The sequence below is a fragment of the Oryx dammah genome, unplaced genomic scaffold (genome assembly GCF_014754425.2).
Source record: "Oryx dammah isolate SB20612 unplaced genomic scaffold, SCBI_Odam_1.1 HiC_scaffold_11229, whole genome shotgun sequence".
NCBI lineage: Eukaryota > Metazoa > Chordata > Mammalia > Artiodactyla > Bovidae > Oryx > Oryx dammah.
This window is the reverse complement of record NW_024080622.1, coordinates 4,429,498-4,448,622: the sequence shown is the minus strand read 5'-3', so window position 1 is coordinate 4,448,622 and position 19,125 is coordinate 4,429,498. Positions and strand designations below refer to the sequence as shown.

The window sequence follows — 19,125 nt, the reverse complement described above, 5'->3', positions numbered from 1 at the left end:
TGGCTTAAAACTCAACATTCACAAAACTAAGATCATGGCATCTAGTCCCATCACTTCATGGCAAATAGATGGGGAAACAGTGACAGACTTTATTTTTCAAGGCTCCAAAATCACTGCAGATGGTGACTACAGCCATGAAATTAAAAGACTCTTGCTCTTTGAAAGAAAAGCTGTGACCAGCCTAGACAGCATATTAAAAAGCAAAAACATCACTTTACTGACATAAGTCCATACATTCAAAGCTATGGTTTTTCCAGTAGTCATGTATGGTTGTGAGAGGTGGATTATAAAGAAAGCTGAGTGCCGAAGAATAGATGGTTTTGAACTGTGGTGTTGGAGACGACTCTTGAGAGTCCCTTGGACTGCACAGAGGTCCAACCAGTCCATCCTAGAGGAAATCAGTCCTGAATATTCATTGGAAGAACTGATACTGAAGCTGAAACTCCAATACTTTGGCTACCTGGTGCAAAGAACTGATTCATTTGTAAAGACCCTGATGCTGGGAAAGATTGAAGGCAGGAGGAGAAGGGGATAGCAGAGGATGAGATGGTTGGATGGCATCACCGACTCAATGGACATGAGTTTGAGTAAACTCAGGGAGTTGGTGATGGACGGGAGGCTTGGTGTGCTGCAGGGCATGCTGTCAAAAAGATAGGACACAACTGAGTGACTGGACTGAACTGATGCTAGCAAAAGACGGTAAAAAGGCAAAGCACAGAGGAGGAAAAGATTTCGGTAACATATATAAGTAGTAAAGGTGGGTATCTAGGAAATATTTTTTTTTTAATTCATCAATTTAACAATGACAACCAAATTGAAAATGAACAAGAGATTTAAACAGGCATTTCACAAAACACAATATAGGAATGGCCATTAAACATTTGTTAAGATGCTCAGCCTCATTAGTAATCAGGACAATATAAACTAGAATTGCTATGTGTAAACAGTTATAGCAGTCATTTTCACAAATTCCCTAAAACTGGAATATGAAATCTCTATTTGGTAAATCTCATTGCTTATTTTCCTTAATGAGCAAATTCTAAAGGCCATTCCACGTCAGCCTCTCCCATTTCCTTCAATGAATCAGAATTCGTGTTTCCATAATCATTTTGATATACTAGACCTTGAGATGACAAAGAAAATGCTGTGAGAGTGATAGAGCTCAATGGCAGTGACTCAGAAGAGCAGAGCTTTTGCATATGAGGAAAGATGTAGTTACTTAGATGGACCATTAGAAAGAGAGATGAATACCTCCATCTTCAAGGAGGAGGAGTTTTACAGAATCCTACAGAAGAAGGATTTTTCTGAGAAGAGAAAAGAATCTAATGGAATGTTTTGCAAATTAGTGAAAGACAAAGCGTAACTTTGGAATAAACATTGCAAAATAGTGGTTATTAAACGTCCATGAGATACTCATGGATATTTTGAGTACCTAATAAAAATGATAGAATCTTTCCTTGAGAAAGATTATTATAAACACAAAAATAATTTTAAGGACCTCTTGTCCCCTCCCTGAAACCTATCCTGGCTCCCATATTAACTCCTCCTCTGGAAGGTATAATGGAGAATATAAGGGGAACATTCTGCAAGAGGTAGGGGAAGCAAGCAGTGTTAGGTAAGATAAACAGGAGACAGACACCCTCAAGAATCGTTAAGAATGTATGGATTTTTGGCACAGTGACCTAATATTAGCTTCAAATAAAAATACGTAAAGTTGCAGGCACAAGTTAAGGCCTCAGTATTGTTGGGGGTTTGCTGATGCCAGGTAGGGCCTACTTGGTACTCAGACCTGTGAAAGTAGGTGACCAACCTTATTCCAAGTAAGATTTGCTTCTGGTGGACTTAGACCTGAAACAAGAAACTTGCACATGCAGCCTCCCATGCAGAGCATAGAGTTACAGGTAATCTGACTAGCCATATACTCCTTTTAAAGTCCAATATATCTTTCAGAATAAACTGGCTTTTTAGAAAAGAATAAGTTTTTAAAATATGTAAAATGCCAAAGTTTAAACTAGAGAAACAGAAAAAATAAATAAGCCAACAGCCAGTAAATACATTTAAATAGTAATCAAAGACATCTCCCTGTAAAATTTTTCTCAGTTCAGTTGGCTTTATAGCTAAGTTCTACCAGAGCCACAAAGTTGAGAGTATTTTTGTATTACACACATAGGAAAAAAAACTTAATAAATTTTATGACATTAGTATAAATTTCATCCTAAAACATTCTTTTCTTTTCATAACAATGAACTGAAAATGTGAGTAAAAAGCAGAATATGATGAAAAAGAAAGGAAAGGGAAAGACAGACCCATTTTATTTATGAAGTGAAGTGAAGTGAAGTTGCTCAGTAGTGTCCGACTTTTTGCAACCCCGTGGACTGTAGCCCACCAGGCTCCTCGGTCCATGGGATTTTCCAGGCATGAATACTGGAGTGGGTTGCCATTTCCTTCTCCAGGGGATCTTCCCAAACCAGGGATCAAACCCAGGTCTCCTGTATTGTAGGCAGACACTTTACTGTCTGAACTAAACTGATACAAAAAACATTGTAACTAACCAAATCCAATATTTTTATTTTAAAATACTGAATAAACTGTCTTTATCCAGCAATTGAAAACTTAATAAGAATTTGAAGCTAGCTTTTTAAACATATTTACATCTTATATTATATTAACATCTTATATATTACAGTCTCTAGTAATCTACAGAAACTTAGAAATTTTACCCCGAAATGAAATACAGTAGTATTTATACGGCATGTCTCACAAAACAGATGCCAACATCAGTAGCTCAGACAGTTGTCCAGAAGGAAAATGGCCTTCAGCACACACGAAAGATGCTGCATGTCGGTGATCCAAGTGTGAGAAAGACTGCCGTCTCTCTGCTGAGGAATTTGTCTCGGAATCTTTCTCTGCAGAATGAAATTGGTAAGTGAGTATAAGTCTCTAGATGTAATGTGTCTGTATTGAAAATACAAATGCACTAAAACAAAAACATTGTCCTTATCCCATCCTTTTTACAATGATGAGTTGAAAGTGTGAATGAAAAGCAAAATGTGATAAACAGAACTGGGTTTCGTGTACCTAGACATCAAGAGTAGACTTTCACACTGGCTTCAAATATCATTTTTCTTAGTATCCAACTTCATTTTTGTTCCAATTACTACTGAAGAGAAATTTTAAACCATACTAAAAATGAACAAGATAGGTAATATATATGATATTTCTTGGCCCTCAACTATGCCATCCAATGACATCTTTTTTAAACCATGTCTTTCAGAATGTTCTGTGTAATCTGCTGAAGCACCACCCTGCTAAAACATTAAATAAACAAACACACACACACACACACACACACACAGTGTTTGTTCACTTAAGAAGCTTGGCCACTGTTATACTAGAAAAAATGGATGGACGGATAATCACAGAAAGAATGAATCACTGAATATAGCAGATTTGGTATAGGTTTTAGAATAAATACGATAAAACACATTTGCTCCCTTTTTTGTAAGCCCGTATTATTGACAAAAATGATAACATGTTATCCTTTCAAATAACATAATTTTTTATTCATTTTCTTTATATCTGAATATGTAAATGTTTGTGTATTAAGTCAAAAGCTGTAAAATGAGATAGTAGGATGATAATGCTAAAATTAATCATGCTTCCTAATGTTCCATAAATTAGTCATTTCAGACTACTTAAAATTCAATTTTTCAGAAATTCCAGTATTTTTTTTTTAATGAATTAGATTACTTTGGAATCTACACACAGACTCACACAGTGTGGTTGTGTTTTAATAATGTCATTTTCAAAGACAACCAACAGCACAACATTGAACAAGAGGTTTCATACAATGGTTTTGTGCCCATTATAAATGTAGAGAGCATGGAAATTTTTCAATGAAATCTAAAAGAAACTTTGCCAAAGGCAGTGTCTGAAAATTGTGAAAGTGTTCTCCTCATTGTCTTGTATGGAATTTTGTGCTGTACTTCAATCAGGTGTATTATCCTTTTTGTTTTTTTTTCTCTCAAATGGACTATTGACTCCATCTTTAGAACACAGCTGATGAGAAGAACTGTGCTCTACACACTGAGCTTGTGCCTTCAGGGCAGAAATGCTATTGTCTCAGGTTCCACGGTCCTCCAGCTGTTGGGACAATAGAGCTGTAGCCCTACAAGTTACATAAGGTGATTTCACTGATAAACCTCTCCAAGTTTTATGGACAATCATGAGAAGAGGCTTCAGTAAGATAAATGCAGTTTTTGAATTCCATATTGGCATTATGTCAAATATGTAATTTGAGTAAAATAACCTGTCTTGATTTAGAGTATTAATAGCCAGGAAGAAATGAAAATCAGTTTGAAAGATAAGCTTTTTGTTTTTCTTGAGATTTGTAGGCCAAGTAAAACTTTCCATGTGTTGACTTGGAATGAAGTCATCACATTTTACTTTGATTTAGAGAAATCAACTTGAAATTATATTTTCTTAAAAACTTGAAGATAGGCAACTTAGCATGGCGACAGAATAACAGGTATGCAGAAGACACTGATCTGTGTCTTCCAATGCTACTTTGCCACATGTCACCTTGGATAGTCATTTAACTGCCCTAAGCTGAGTAAAATTAGTAATCACTATGAATAGTGTTTTTCCAGGGATCAGACAACCTAATGTATGTGAAAGCACCAGCATTAAATAAAATCTCCCTCAACAGTATGACATTGAGCTATTGACCCTCCAATATCATGATAGTGTCCTAATTTTATATTTCACTGTTGAAGATCTAATTTTAACTATCTCAAAGTGAATGTATTTACTCAGGTCCACAGGGGTGGGGTGTGTGTGTGTGTATGTATAAAGACAGAATGACCCTTTACTATACTGTAATATTTAACTTTGTCAATGTAAACAGTTATACTACTTTTCTAAGAAAAACAAACAAGATATAAAATGTTAAAGACTCTAATTTCTCTAATTCTCACTCCTCCTCAAACATAAGCCAAAGTTTCAACCATAAAATTGACCTGTAGAATTGGACATTCTCGTTGGTCACACAGAGGCAGGAGAAGTAAAACTCTCTCAGCAGGGCTCCGTCTCAGTGTGGGCAGCCTGGTCTCAGCCAGCCATAGCTGCACCCTGCAGAGAGCTCAGTTAGACATTTTCTGGTGTCATTGTCTCACACTTGTTTTCATGCTGTCAACCTAATTTCAGCAAAAGGAAAATTCAGGTTCTCAAGGCTTTTCATTCTGTTTTACCTTTCTAAAAGGAGGAAGTCTTCTGATAATAGCTCACATCTATGGAGAACTTACTGTGTGCAGGGAACTGTGACACAGTTCACACATAGTAACTCATTTAAACCCTCAAAACAGTCCTGTGAAGTAAATACTATTATTATCCCATTTTACATATTGGGAAAATGTAGCTTACCCAGACCACACAGCCATGAAGTGGCAGAGATGAGACTAAAATTTTAAAAGTGTAGCTTCAGAGACTCAGCTCTGAGCTCCAACACTACACTGTGATGCTTAGACAACAGTGAAAAAGGAAGTGTTCAGGCCTTTGAGCAGAAGGTATGTTTTTCCTGTCAATCAGTTCCAGGTATTATCAAAGGAAGACATACAGTTCATTTCCTTTTATTGACTTTCTCTTTTAGGCATAGTGATCAATGTTGAAATCCAGAAATAAATACAATAATTATTCTCAAGGAACTCATGGCTCCATTTAGAATTCAGACAAGCACGTAACTACAGTCTGGTATTAGAGAGAGGGATTACCAGGTGGCACAGTAGTAAAGAACTGCCTGCCAGTGCAAGAGATACAAGGAAGATCCTCTGGAGTAGGAAGTGACAACCCACTCCAATAATTGTTCTTGCCTGAAAAATCCATTGGACATAGGAACCCTGGCAGGCTACAAGTCCACTGGGTCACAAAGAGTCAGCTAGGACAAGCAGCTAAGCACACACAGCACCAGTATTCTTTCCTGAAAGTTTCCATGGACAGAGGAGCTTGTTGTGTTACAGTCATGAGGTCACAGTCAGATGACTGAGCATGCATGCGTGTATCAGAGAGAGAAGTACAGTTCAAGGTGCCATGTAAACTCAAATGAAGAAACAGTGAAGTTAGGCACAAGTATTTGTACAACCATGATAAACACAGCACTGTATTAAAGAGCTGTGAGAAACAACAAAAGCAATAGAAGCATGCTATCTTTCAAGGAGAGTCCAAAGTAGTTAGAGGTGGAGAAAAAAGAAAACCTCTCATTACAATAGAAAAAGTGAAATGAAAACACTGTAGCCAGGATCTTACATATGTAGTAAAAAAATAAATTTTAAATAGTCTTATCTTTTTTAAAATAATGGTGTTATTTTCACATTAAGAAAACTTTGAGCAGTACAGATAATTTTTTAAGAATATTTTGAGATCACCATCAGTATTGTAGAAAAATAAATCCTATTAGTATTTCAGTGTATTTCTTCTCAGGTTTCTTCTGTATGAGTTTTCCTTTAAGTATATCAGTTATTTGCACATGAAATATTAACAAATATTTTCTTGTCATTATACATGCTTCATAGATATGTTTTGGGATACATGAGATTCTTTGAAGATATGTTTTAATTAATCATAGTCATATTACTGGGATGGTTAGCCTTTGTAAATTTTTCATTGTATATAACACTAGAATAAAGATCTCTGCTTTAAAGTGATATCTTTAGGATGAATTCTCAAAAGTGAAAATACTGAATCAAAAAATGTGAACATTAAAAAAAAAATTTGACATTTCTGTCAGATTTCTTTCTGGAAAGATTTCCAGTGTGCTGAGCACAGAATATCTTTAAAAAAAATTTTTTGGGGTAATTTGAATATTAAAATAGTTGCATCCTTTCATATGTTTGTTAACCAAATGTTTCTTCTTAAATGTTATTGAGCTCCTAAGGTTAAGAAACAATCTTTTTAATCAAATGTTCTTTTTTCTTACATTTGTAGCCAAAGAAACTCTACCTGATTTAGTTTCCATAATTCCTGACACAGTCCCAAGTACTGATCTTCTCATTGAAACTACAGCCTCTGCCTGTTACACATTGAACAATATAATCCAAAATAGTTACCAGAATGCACGGGATCTTCTAAACACTGGGGGCCTGCAGAAAATTATGACCATAAGCGCAGGAGACACGTAAGTCCTCTAGCACTGCCTGGCGGTGTCTCCCCTCTTCCCACCGCCAATCCCATGTATAAATAATGTAGTGAATGCTCAGTCTTTGAGTACCATGGCCAAAAAGTAAGGTTGTAAAGCTGGGCCAGATCATGTGGCCCAGTCCTTGGTGATCAGATAAGTGAAAACCTGAATCCTCTAAGCCAAATAGTTGCTCATTCTCTACTGAAATATCCAGAAATAGTCACACTTCATAACTTATCTGAGTCATGCATTCCAGCATTTTATTGACCTAATGAATTGTTTCCCAGAGCCACAGCTGTGATTTAAGAAAGAAGAATGTAGGCAAATTGGAGTCCTATGGACAAGGAATGCCCTTATCCTCACTTAACTATGTGAAACCAGGGTCACCCCAGGAGAAGGAGGAGGTAGCATAACAAGAAGTTCTTGCTTCCTCAGTTTTCTTTATCACATCTCTTCCATCTCTTACTCTCTTTTGAAAGGAGAAAATTTAATGCATGTAAGTCATCTCACATCCTTGTTTCTATGTCTTTAAATATTCTCCGTTCTTAAAAAAAAAGATGAAGAATGTAACTAATTATTACTGTTAGTTAATTTAAAGTGGTGGGATTCCAAGGAGGTATGAAGATTATTATTTTTTCTCTTTATACAATTCTGAATTGTTTGACTTGTTAAATAAAGTTAGTTTTATAAGTAACCATAAAAGAAAACCAATGTTGTTATAGTCCAGACTCGTACTTCTAATGAGTTGCCAAGCAAATGGACTTTTGACTTGTAGTAGACAAATGTGTGCTTGGCTGCACAGGGGCTAGCATAGGGATCTGTGGTGTCCTAGAATAAGCATATCCCTTCTCCCACAGCTCCACCCAATTTAGCCCCTTGTGCTCTGTGATTTCCCTCTGGCAAAGTTCACAGGGAAGGGGGACTACATTCAGAGTCACACGATTACAAAGAGCACAGTTAGAACGTCAGTTTACCCAAAGCAGGAAATATTTACCTGTTCCCATGTAGCAGTTTCTCTGCCTTTGTGGAAAGTCATCTTTGACTTTCCTTTGTGGAAATAGTCATCTAAACTTCTAACCAAATCTCCATAGACAGTAGGTGACTTTTTTTAAATATGAGTATTCAGACATAATAATAAGCACATGGGAATATACCATCACTTTTGGAAATTTCTTGTAGCTTAGCCAGTTATGGGGTGTGCTGTTCTGTTACTTCTTTGTTGTACTGAGTATCCATTTGGAAAGTTCTGTCTCAGGAAAAAAACCAACAAGGACACCCTACCATTGGGTCTGCTTCCTTGCTAGAGTGTTGCATAGCTAACCCATAATTTATAGACTAGCCTGATAACCAATCAATCATCAATTACATTCCCTCTTTTTGAGTAAATGAGTTCCAAGTGCCAAGCAATCAACTTACAAATAGACTTTATAACACCTTTGCAGTTTAAGAACTTTCAATAATAAATATTAGAGATCCATAGCTTTCATGGATGTCTTAATACTTCAGTTATTAGCAAGTCACTCTCAAAATCCCCTGAGATACTAAAGAATCTGTGAAGTGCTGATTTGACTTACCATCCCTATTATGCTGGTAGTTAGCTATTGAATGAGCCCAGCATGGGCTTCTTCATACATCTTTGCATTCTCTATTCTTGGTTGCATACTTACAAATTCCTATGATAGGAAAAATAAAATCTTTTGTTTCTTTGTTCAAAGAAGAAAATACAGTCATGTGCTAATTCAAGTGATGGAAGAGAAAAAAAATCTATGAAAGTAGTGATCTTTAGCCAGAAACTAGAAGTTTGAGATGAATTTAAAAGAACATCAAAAACTAAGAACATATAATAATAATAAAGTTAAAACAAAAAAAAGTAAGAGGACATCCCTGGCTGTCCAGTGGTTAAGACTCCACACTTTCAATGCAGGGAGCATGGGTTTGATCCCTGGTCAGAGAACCAGAATTCCCACATGCTGTGCAGTGTAGCCAAAAAAAAAGTAAGGACAGTGTCAAAATCAGTGATGACTCGGATTCATAATAGGAACACATTTTCCATTTGCTATACAAAAAAGCATAAATTTTTAAACTATTTTAAATGCTCCAGTAAGAATTAATTAATTTGAAAAAAATACATAATTCCTATATTCGTGGAGTCACTAAGAGTTATACATATTTTTCAGTCATACTTTCATGCATTTGTCTCTATAAATATGCATTATAAACAAATATTTTCTAAAAATACAAAATATAAATACAAATATAAATTTTATTCTATAAATTCAAGGATTTATAAAACTTTTAAGAATATATTTAAGAATATATCAGGAATTTGCTTAATAACTATTTATTTGTTAGCACTTTGCTAGTGGTTTAAAAAGATCTGAAAAAAAACAAAAGCACCCACATGGCTCCTGCCTCCTAAAGCTCTCCATCCTAACCTCCTGTCATGGTGAGTGGCCTGACTTAATGGATGGCTCCTGAGCGACAGCAATTAAAGAAGATTTACAGAACATCCAGGGGCAGCATCCAGAAGCCTCACACATTCTCACTCATCATGGAAAAATGTCCTTTTCTTATTTTCAGCTATGCCTCCAACAAAGCAAGTAAAGCTGCTTCTGTTCTCCTATATTCTTTGTGGACCCATGCAGAGCTCCATAATGCCTACAAGAAGGTAAGAATGCTAAAAAGAGCCAAGTAATAATGTCCCACTTGATTTGACCCTGGTGATAAGTTACTAAAACCTACATTGTCTTGTGCATAAATATTGTTACCTTTCACATTTCTGTTTGTTTATCCCAAAGGCTCAGTTTAAGAAGACAGATTTTGTCAACAGCCGGACTACCAAAGCCTACCACTCCCTGAAAGACTGAGGAATGTGGAAAAGTGCTCTCAGAAATTTACAAAAAGCCCCAAAGGAAAACACCTATTTTTCTACTTCCCAGCTTAAGAAACCTCAAAAAAGCATATCCTGTTTCTATACTTTTCTATTTCCATAGTCCTTGAATCCAGAAGACATTTGTGAGTTTGACACCAGTAGGTACTGGCAACAGGCTCAGTTTTACCCTCTATAAATAGTGGTCTTTTTGATCAGGGCTAATGGTGCATGGCCTCCTGGAATCAAACTACGAATTTATATGGAATGGACATTAACTAAGTAAGTAAGGAAGAAAGCCGTTGTATCACTAGGGTTTTAATTTTGACTTAGATTTATATTCCTTTCCTGATTTCCATGTTTTGTCACTCACATGTGTGTTGTTTCACCATTGAGCCATGAGTGTATTGTTCTGCAGTGCTGAAACAGAAACAGAAAATATTTGTGGGGTTGTCCAGGAGAAAATGTAATGGCAACATTGCCTGTTTGTTTACTTTGTGCTTGTTTTTATCCTCTTGGATTTTTTTTTCTTGGCTTTTCAATAAATGTAAGAAATTTAGATCACAGAGCATGCATGACTATAAGAAGAAGAAATTGAAAGGAAGTGATCATAGAAAATTTAAAAATCTTTCCTACAATTTGAAATTCGGTGTTCCCTCTAAATAATAAATAGGATTTTTACTCAAGGAAACACTTCACCTATGACAACACTATTAAATGCAAATTTCTCCTGACAGTAGTATTCACAGTACTGTTTGCTGGACGTCAGCCACTGCAGTGAGCTGGTGGAAGAATGGACTTTACTGTTTGGCTACAAAAGGAACCTAGATCTCTCAATCTGTTGGACCAGCCAGGGCCATGAAAACCCAGCTCATTTTAGTGAACTACATTATCAACCAGCCTACTTTGCCCAAAATTTTAAAAATAGTACAGAACCACTAAATCTCACGTGATCTTCCTTAAGCCATTATTTTAAGTCAAGGAAACACTGGAGAAGAAAAATGAAGTTATGTTGAGGAAAAAAATGTGTCTAGGCCATCCAGAAATGATATATATGAGAAATGCGAACATTTAAAGGTTGACAGCGTCATCTATTGGAGTCTATGTTAAGTGTTATTTTAACTGGACTGTGATTAATACCATTTAGATAGAATTAGTCTTCTTAACCATAATTCTGTTATATTTTTCTTTTGAAAAAGAATCTGACAATAGTTACGTCAAGAAAGTAAGAAGGAAAAAAATCCTTCAGCTCCTTTTGGCCAGCAAAGTGTGATAGGAAATAAATTGCCAGTTTCAATTTGAATGTGTACTTAAGTCTTTATTATATTTGGAACTTAAACTTTTTCCATTTCAAAAGCTCAGTGAAGAAGACTAAGGTTACTACATCAAAATGAAATTATTTAGATACCAATTTTTAAAATGCTGAAGAGAGAAATTATATCTCTTTTTCCAAAATTCTGATGATAAGCATTTGGAGTATATTTATTCCTCCAGATAATTAATGTATATTTAAGAAATTTCTGTGCTTTTAAGGCATAGTAGAGCCTTCAATAATATTAAACACAAAATGAGGCAAAAATAGCATTGCCTGCCTTGGTAGTTGGGTATATGTGACTTATTTGTGTATCTCGGTATCTGTGATATGATTGACATGATGTTTGAGTATTTGACTTATAAAGTTAAACTTTAATTACTAAGAATTTAATAAGAAATATAATTGCTTATATTTCTCCCCTAATTAGTCCTAAATTCTTTACCAAGAAACACTTCCTGTGAGAAAGATTGAAGTAGCTAGTGACTAAAGATGGAGAGACACACAAATCTAGATATTGTTAGATTTTAAATTGAGTGGGTCTGCGACCATGAGAGATAGACTAATGTTTGATCCCCCATGTCCTACTTTGTTTACAAAAATCTCAGTACTTTACTGTCTATGAACACTTCTGAGGGAGGTCCATATGTAGCTGAATATCACTTTGATCACAGGGCTATATACCCAAAGCTTTTCTTTTCTGTGTGTCCGAGACTGTGTCCATGTCATCAAAGGGACTGAGCTGGACCTCTGCATTTATTTCTGCTAAAAGATCTAAAGGCCTTGCTGCTTTGTCAAGAATTCTTCATGATCTTCTGGAATAGGGGAGGTTGCTGCCCTGGATTTCTATTAAATGGAAACATTGTTAATACTTGATGGAAATAACCAAAGGGTTATCTGACAAGATAAAGAGGGGATTAATGTGTCAAATGGGGAAATTAAGCAACATGTGTAGATAAACCATAAAACCATTCTAATCACCCTATAAAGAAGCAGTTCTTTAGAAGAAGGAAATGGAGGGGAGATATATATATATAAACGTATATATAATTTACATACTATGGTTACAAATGAAATTTCCTCTAAATAAAGTGCATGGAGTGAGGACTTCAATATGTATATACTTTGAAAAAAATTGCAGAAGCCTCAAATCACAAAATCTGAGGATTAGAAGGGAATTTAGAGGACATCTGGTCAAGTCCTCTTTAGAATATCTTCTTGTATCAGAAAAGATTCAGTTCTTATTAAGAGGACAGAGAAGAAAAATGTGCAATCATTCATTCAGTTAATGCCCAACATGACCCTGTAACTGGCCCATCGTAAGATTCAGTAACTTACATTTTAAAGTATTTGTTGTAGGAATGAAAATAGATTAGAAAGGAAACAAACTTTTCAAAATGAAATTCTACTTTAATGTTTTATTTATAGTAATACTGACAGTTTCATCTCTTAAGAAATAAACTTCAACCCTTTAAGGACTATGAGTAAAAGGAAAACTTTTTTATGGTCTGTTCAGGAGAGAAAAATCAAAATACCACACATTGGCATAGGAGTTGTTTAAAATTCATTAAGGGGGAAGCATTCTAAAAGTCATAGTCTGGAAGACAGTTTTAAAAAACCAGCAATATTCAGCCTGGAAGAAGAGTGTCACGTTATCTATCTTTAAATATCTGAAAGACCACAGTGTAGAAGATGACATGGTCTTCCTCTGACAGAGGACAGACTAGGGTCAGTAGGGGGAGGCTTGTATGACTATCTTTGACTGAACAAGAATGGACATATGTTGAGCACTTCTCACAGCATCCTCATAAAGTATATACTTTTTTCTTTTCTTTTTACATTTTACATGTGAAAATAACCTGAAGCAGAGAAAGGTTAGGTTACATTCCAAAGCGGCTTAGTTGGAAAATGCAGACGGGCCATGTGAATCCAGGTGAGATGGCTTCTCTCTGGGGGTTCCCCAGGAGCCAAGAACGCAAGACTGTGTCTTCACTCTGGGGAAATGTGGGGTCTCTCTTTGGTTTGTCTCTTGGCCAGTTAAGAGGACTGATTCTAGGACTGGCCAGCTTGAACTCAAATTGCAATTGTCCACTTGGTGGGAGGGTAAGGTTAGGCTTAGTTGGGGTAAGGTCCTTACTCTCTCTGAGCCTCAGCTTTCTTTGTTATACGTGCATGATAGGGGTAGTTACCTCATGGGATCGCTTTAAGGATTGAATATTTTCATAATTATAAAGCACTTAATGCCTGACAGAAGCTACACAATAAACACTGACTAAATTATTTAGAGTTTCCTGTGTGGATGGGCCTTTGTTTTCCTTTTTTAATCTACTTATTTGAATTTCTCTTTTCAGATAGCTTGATTTAGATAAAAGCCCAATCTTCCCCCCCAGTCAACCATTTTATACACACACATAGACACTTATGATTCATCCCTCAGAAGGCCAGGTAGAATGAGGAAGATAAATATAGCCCAGACAAATGTTCCTGAAAGTCTGTTCTTCAGAACACAGGTTCTTTGGGGGTATTTATATATGTTATGTGAGAGGAAATAGCCTATACTTAATAAGTTTGAAGATGGCTGAGTTATACAAAGATTGAAAAGATCTAAATTATAAGATTTCTCAGTCCCTAATATGCAGCATGCATTGTGAAATCTCTAAGAAGAAATAGAGTACGCTGCATTTTTGAATCAATAAACCCCTTTTTTCCTAGATGATTCTTGAAGCTGTTCCTCTGTTGTAGACACTGTGACATCAGTGATCTGAGCTATAGTCAAGAGGGGAAAAGGCATTTATCTTATTCACAGTCTAGCCCAGGCTTCCCTGGTGGCTCAGTTGTAAAGAATCCGCCTGCAATGCAGGAGACACAGGTTCAATCCTTGGGCAGGGAAAATCCCCTGGAGAAGGGCATGGCAACCCACTCCAGTATTCTTGCCTGGAGAATCCCATGGACAGAGGAGCCTGGGGGACTGTATGTAGTCCATAGGGTCACAAAAGAGTCAGACACAACTTAGTCACTAAACAACACAACGGTCTAGCCCAGTTCATCCAGCTAAAGCCTGGACTACTGGTAAATCAGACCTGGGCCTAATCATGATTTAGTAAAACCTGAAAATCAGTGATTTCAATAGATTTAGGATTAGTTCCTGAACATTTTCTCTTACTCCCACCTGGAATGCTGCATCTGTGGATGGAAAGACAACTCAGAAGGTATAGATTAGTCCAGAGAAGCAGGTTGAGGCAGCCACAGACATTCCTTCATCTTGACTGATCAGACCTTCAAAGATCCCACTTCAAGAGGCAATTAATTCTCTCAGAAGCCTGAATTTTGCTTGTAAGCTGCTAACATACATCTGGCATTTTTATTTTGAAGAAAAATGGAGTCCAAACTGTTGCAGATTTTCTTTTAATCACTGTAGGGTATTTTCTTATGTTTAAAAGAAGTTAGGGATTTCCATTTTCATTTAGAGTACCTTTCAACATACAGACACTGGACACTTATTCCTGGAGCTGTGGACCAGTGAGATGCACCTTTCTAAGGAAGCACTCACAGCTCTTGATGGAACTGACTTCCCTGTGACGCTGTCACAGTTCATAGTGCCCTCTGTTCCCCCTGGGACGTGAGGAGTCATCAACTGTGTGGTGAGAGTAAAGGCACTCGAGACGCACACAAGTCTTCTGGAAAAGACCTCTCTCATAAAACAAGAAATGATTCGAGTGAGAAGCAGAGAATTCTTTAGAAAATACTTTTGTTTTTAGCCAAAATGGGTGAAGTCAGAATTGACAGCCTCTATAATAAGAGTGCATGAAAACTAGTATTTTGAAAATTGACACTATTTTCCTCAGGAACTTGTTTCTTTTACTCCTTGCTCGAATCGGAGATTTTTGCAGTCATAAATTTAAAAGATAAAAGTAATCTGTTTTAGTGGTATTGTCAAAACAGATTTTTAAAAGAATTAGGTGTGAATGTATTAATAGCATAGTAACATATTCCCACTCTTGGTGGCTCATATCTAAAGTGACCCAACTCTTCATCTCAGGTGTGTTTCTCCTGTTTGAGTTTATCACTTAAAATGCTTCATTTTGCATTGAGTAACAAGAAAGTTCAACTCAAAATGGTTTACGCAGTAAATGCTTTTTGCTTAAGAAACAGAAGTGTCAGGTTTAGGCTCAGATTTGGTTATATAGCGATTCATTGCGTCATCAAGAACTCAGATTTCTTCCATCTGCCTGCTGGATCATTGTCACTGTATTAGATTTTGTCTCTAGGTTGATATCTTCATTTTGACAAAATGGTTACAGCAATTCCAAACACCTCATCTTCACAGAGCGATGTTTAAAGGCCAGAAAAGTAAACATTCCTTTCTTGCATTCTTTTTTTTAAATAAAGAAAAATTTCCCAGAAGTTTCCATCAGACATCACTCATACTGTCCAGTGTTAGGTCACACATCCATTCCTAACTCCATTCATGGTAAGAAAAATGAAACTACAATTCGTTTACTAAACCAATCATACTTCACCAAAGGCAGGGGCTACCTTCCCTAGGACTCATGAATGGTGACTACTTGAACAAAATCAGTGTTTTATTGAGCAAAGAAAAAGGGGGCTGCAGAATAGTCAACCAACATTGCCTGCCTTATATAGAGATACTCAAAAAGAATTCAACCATTTTAGCAAACTGATTTCTTCTGACTTTCAAGATAACTTTTTTCAAATGCTTCAGATTATCAACTATGGCTGTTTCATTGTATTCAGGACAAAGTTCATGAAAATTTATGGTTAAAGAATGATAGGTGAGCTAAGAACTGCAGTTAAACCAATAATCGTGATTTCAAGGAGAACAAGAACAGATGATGCGCAATTAAACTACAGGGATGGAATAAAGTCATTTCAGAAACTACTGTGCCTCTTTTTTCATTCCTTACTTTTCTTGACAGTTGCCATTCCTCACCTTTAACTGCTAATTATGGAACACAAGTTGTACCTGCATTGAGCAGATTACCTTGGAAGAAAGTTGGCTTGAGCATCAGCTGTTCGGGTAATTTCCAGTGACTTCAAGGAGACCTTAGTTTAGCTGAGTAGAGAAGTGGGTTTCGATTCTGACTTTACTTCCCGATGACTGTGCGACTCTGGAGAGTTACTTTAACTTTCTGAATGTCAGTTTTACCTCATTGATAAAATGGAGTTGAAACTTCCTGATTATAAGATTGCTGAAGAAATAAACTAGCATGATGTTTCCAAATGTCTGACTCCTACTTAATAAAACATAGTGATTGTTGCTGTTCAGTTACTAAGTTGTGTCTAACTCTTTGCAACCCCACGGACTGTAGCACACCAGGCTCCTCTGTCCTCCATGATCTCCCAGAGTTTGCTTAAATTCATGTCCATTGAATCAGTGATACTATCTAAACATCCCATCCTCTGTCGCCCTCTTCTCCTGCCTTTAGTCTTTCGCAGCATAAAGGTCTTTTCCAGTGAGTTGGCTCTTTGCATCTGGTGGCCAAAGTATTGGAGCTTCAGCATCAGTCCTTGCAATGAATATTCAGGGTTGATTTCCTTTAGGATTGACTGGTTTGATCTCCTTGGAGTCCAAGCAACTCTCAAGAGTCTTCTCCAGCACCACAATTCCAAAGCATCAGTTCTTCAGCACACAACCTTCTTTATGGTCCAGCTCTCACATTCTTATAGGACTACTGGAAAAAAAACAGCTTTGACTATATGGATCTTTGATGACAAAGTGATGTCTTTGCTTTTTAATATGCTGCTCTAGGTTTGTCATAGCTTTCCTTCCAAGGAGCAAGCGACTTTTAATTTCATGGCTGCATTCACTATCCAAAGTGATTTTGGAGACCAAGAAATAAAATCTGTCACTGCTTCTACTTTTTCCCCTTCTTTCTATCTATGCCATGAAGTGATGGGACTGGAAGCCATGATCTTAGTTTTCTGAATGTTGAGTTTTAAGCCAGCTTTTTCACTCTCTTCTTTCATCCTCATCAAGAGGCTCTTTAGTTCCTCTTCACTTTCTGCCATTAGAGTGGTATCATCTGCGTGTCTGAGGTTGTTAATGTTTCTCTCAGCAGTCCTTTGATTCCAGCTTGTGATTCATCCAGCCCAGCATTTCGCATGATGTACTCTGCATAGAAGTTAAATAAGCAGGGTGACAGTTTACAGCCTTGTTGTTCTCCTATCCCAATTTGGAACCAGTTTGTTGTTCCATGTCCAGTTCTAACTGTTTCTCCTTGATTCGCATACAGTTTCTCAGGAGATGTATAAGATGGTCTAGTATTCCCGTCTCTTTAAGAATTTTCCAGTTTGTTGTGATCCACAAAGTCAAATACTTTAGCAAAATCAATAAGCAGAAGTAGATGTTTTTCTGAAATTCCCTTACTTTCTCCATGTATGATCCAACAAATGTTGACAGTTTGATCTCTGGTTCTTCTGCCTTTTCTAAACCCATCTTGTACATACGGAAGTTCTCAGTTCACGTACTGTTGAAGCCTAAGTTGAAGGATTTTGAGCATTACCTTACTAGCATGTGAAATGAGCACAACTGTGCAGTAGTTGGAATATTCTTTCTCATTGCCCTTCTTTGAGACTCGAGTGAAAACTGACCTTTTCTAGTTCTGTACAGTATTTATTTATTTGGGAATACCAAACCACCTTACATGTCTCCTGAGAAACTTGTATGTATATTTGTATGTCTGCTTAGTTGCTCAGTTGTGTCGGACTCTTTACGACCCCATGGACTGTAGCCCACCAGGCTCCTTTCACCATGGGATTCTCTAGGCAAGAATACAGCAGTGGGTTGCCATGCCCTCCTCCAGGGGATCATCCAAACCCAGGGATAGAACCTAGGTGTCCAGCATTGCAGGCAGATTCTTTACCCTCTGAGCCACTAGGGAAGCCCATATTTAAATATATTTATTTATAAATAATTTATAATAATATAAATTTTATATTATAAAATATATAAATATTAATGTAAATTATTATAAATTATTTTATAATAATTTTATTATTTAAATAATGAATAATTTTTAAAATAACAGGTTCAAACGTCCAGTTTTAAAGGAAATAAGGCACAGGCATAAAATACACAGTGTGGGAAATATTGGCAATAACTAATATCTTCAGTGACACTGTAACTAGACTTATTTTGGTGATCACTTTGAAATGCATAGAAATACTGAATCATTATATTGTGTATTAAGAACTAACATAATGTTGTAAGTCAATTATACTTCAAAAACAAACATAGAAAAAGAGATCAGATTTGTGGTTACCAGAGGCAGGGGTGGGAGAAAGGGGAATTGAATGAAGGCAGTCAAAGGTATAAACTTCCAGATACAAGATAAATAAGTATTAAGCTTATAATTTATAACATGATAAATAGAGTTAACATTGCCAAATGTTATATATGAAAATTGCTAAGAGAATAAATCTTAGTTCTCATCACAATAAAATTTTTTTCTATTTTATTCTATTTTGTACCTCTATGGGATGATGGGTGTTCACTAAACTTATTATAATATCACTTCATGATATACATAAATCAAATTAGTATTTTGTATACCTTAACTTATACTGTATGTCAGTTATATTTCAGTAAAATTGGAAAAATAGGAAACCACTATGCAATGTCACCTCATGGCTGTTAGAATGGCTGTGAGTGCTAAGTCACTTCAGTCGTGTCTGACTCTGTGCGACCTCTGGACTGTAGCCCACCAGGCTTCTCTGTCCATGGGATTCTCCAGGCAAGAATACTGGAGTGGG

General features: G+C 36.4%; 1 protein-coding gene across 1 annotated transcript in view; it reads left to right on the top strand.

Annotated features, from left to right (window-relative positions):
- The window catches only part of LOC120861168 (plakophilin-2-like), a 92,086-nt gene extending 80,349 nt beyond the window's left edge, over positions 1-11,737 (top strand). Inside the window, exons 10-13 of the mRNA XM_040236822.1 lie at positions 2,769-2,922; positions 6,979-7,168; positions 9,752-9,839; positions 9,970-11,737. Of these exons, the coding sequence (XP_040092756.1) occupies positions 2,769-2,922; positions 6,979-7,168; positions 9,752-9,839; positions 9,970-10,038 (501 nt within the window). The 3' untranslated portion in view covers positions 10,039-11,737. The remainder of the gene's footprint in view (positions 1-2,768; positions 2,923-6,978; positions 7,169-9,751; positions 9,840-9,969) is intronic.
- Positions 11,738-19,125: the final 7,388 nt, after the last annotated feature.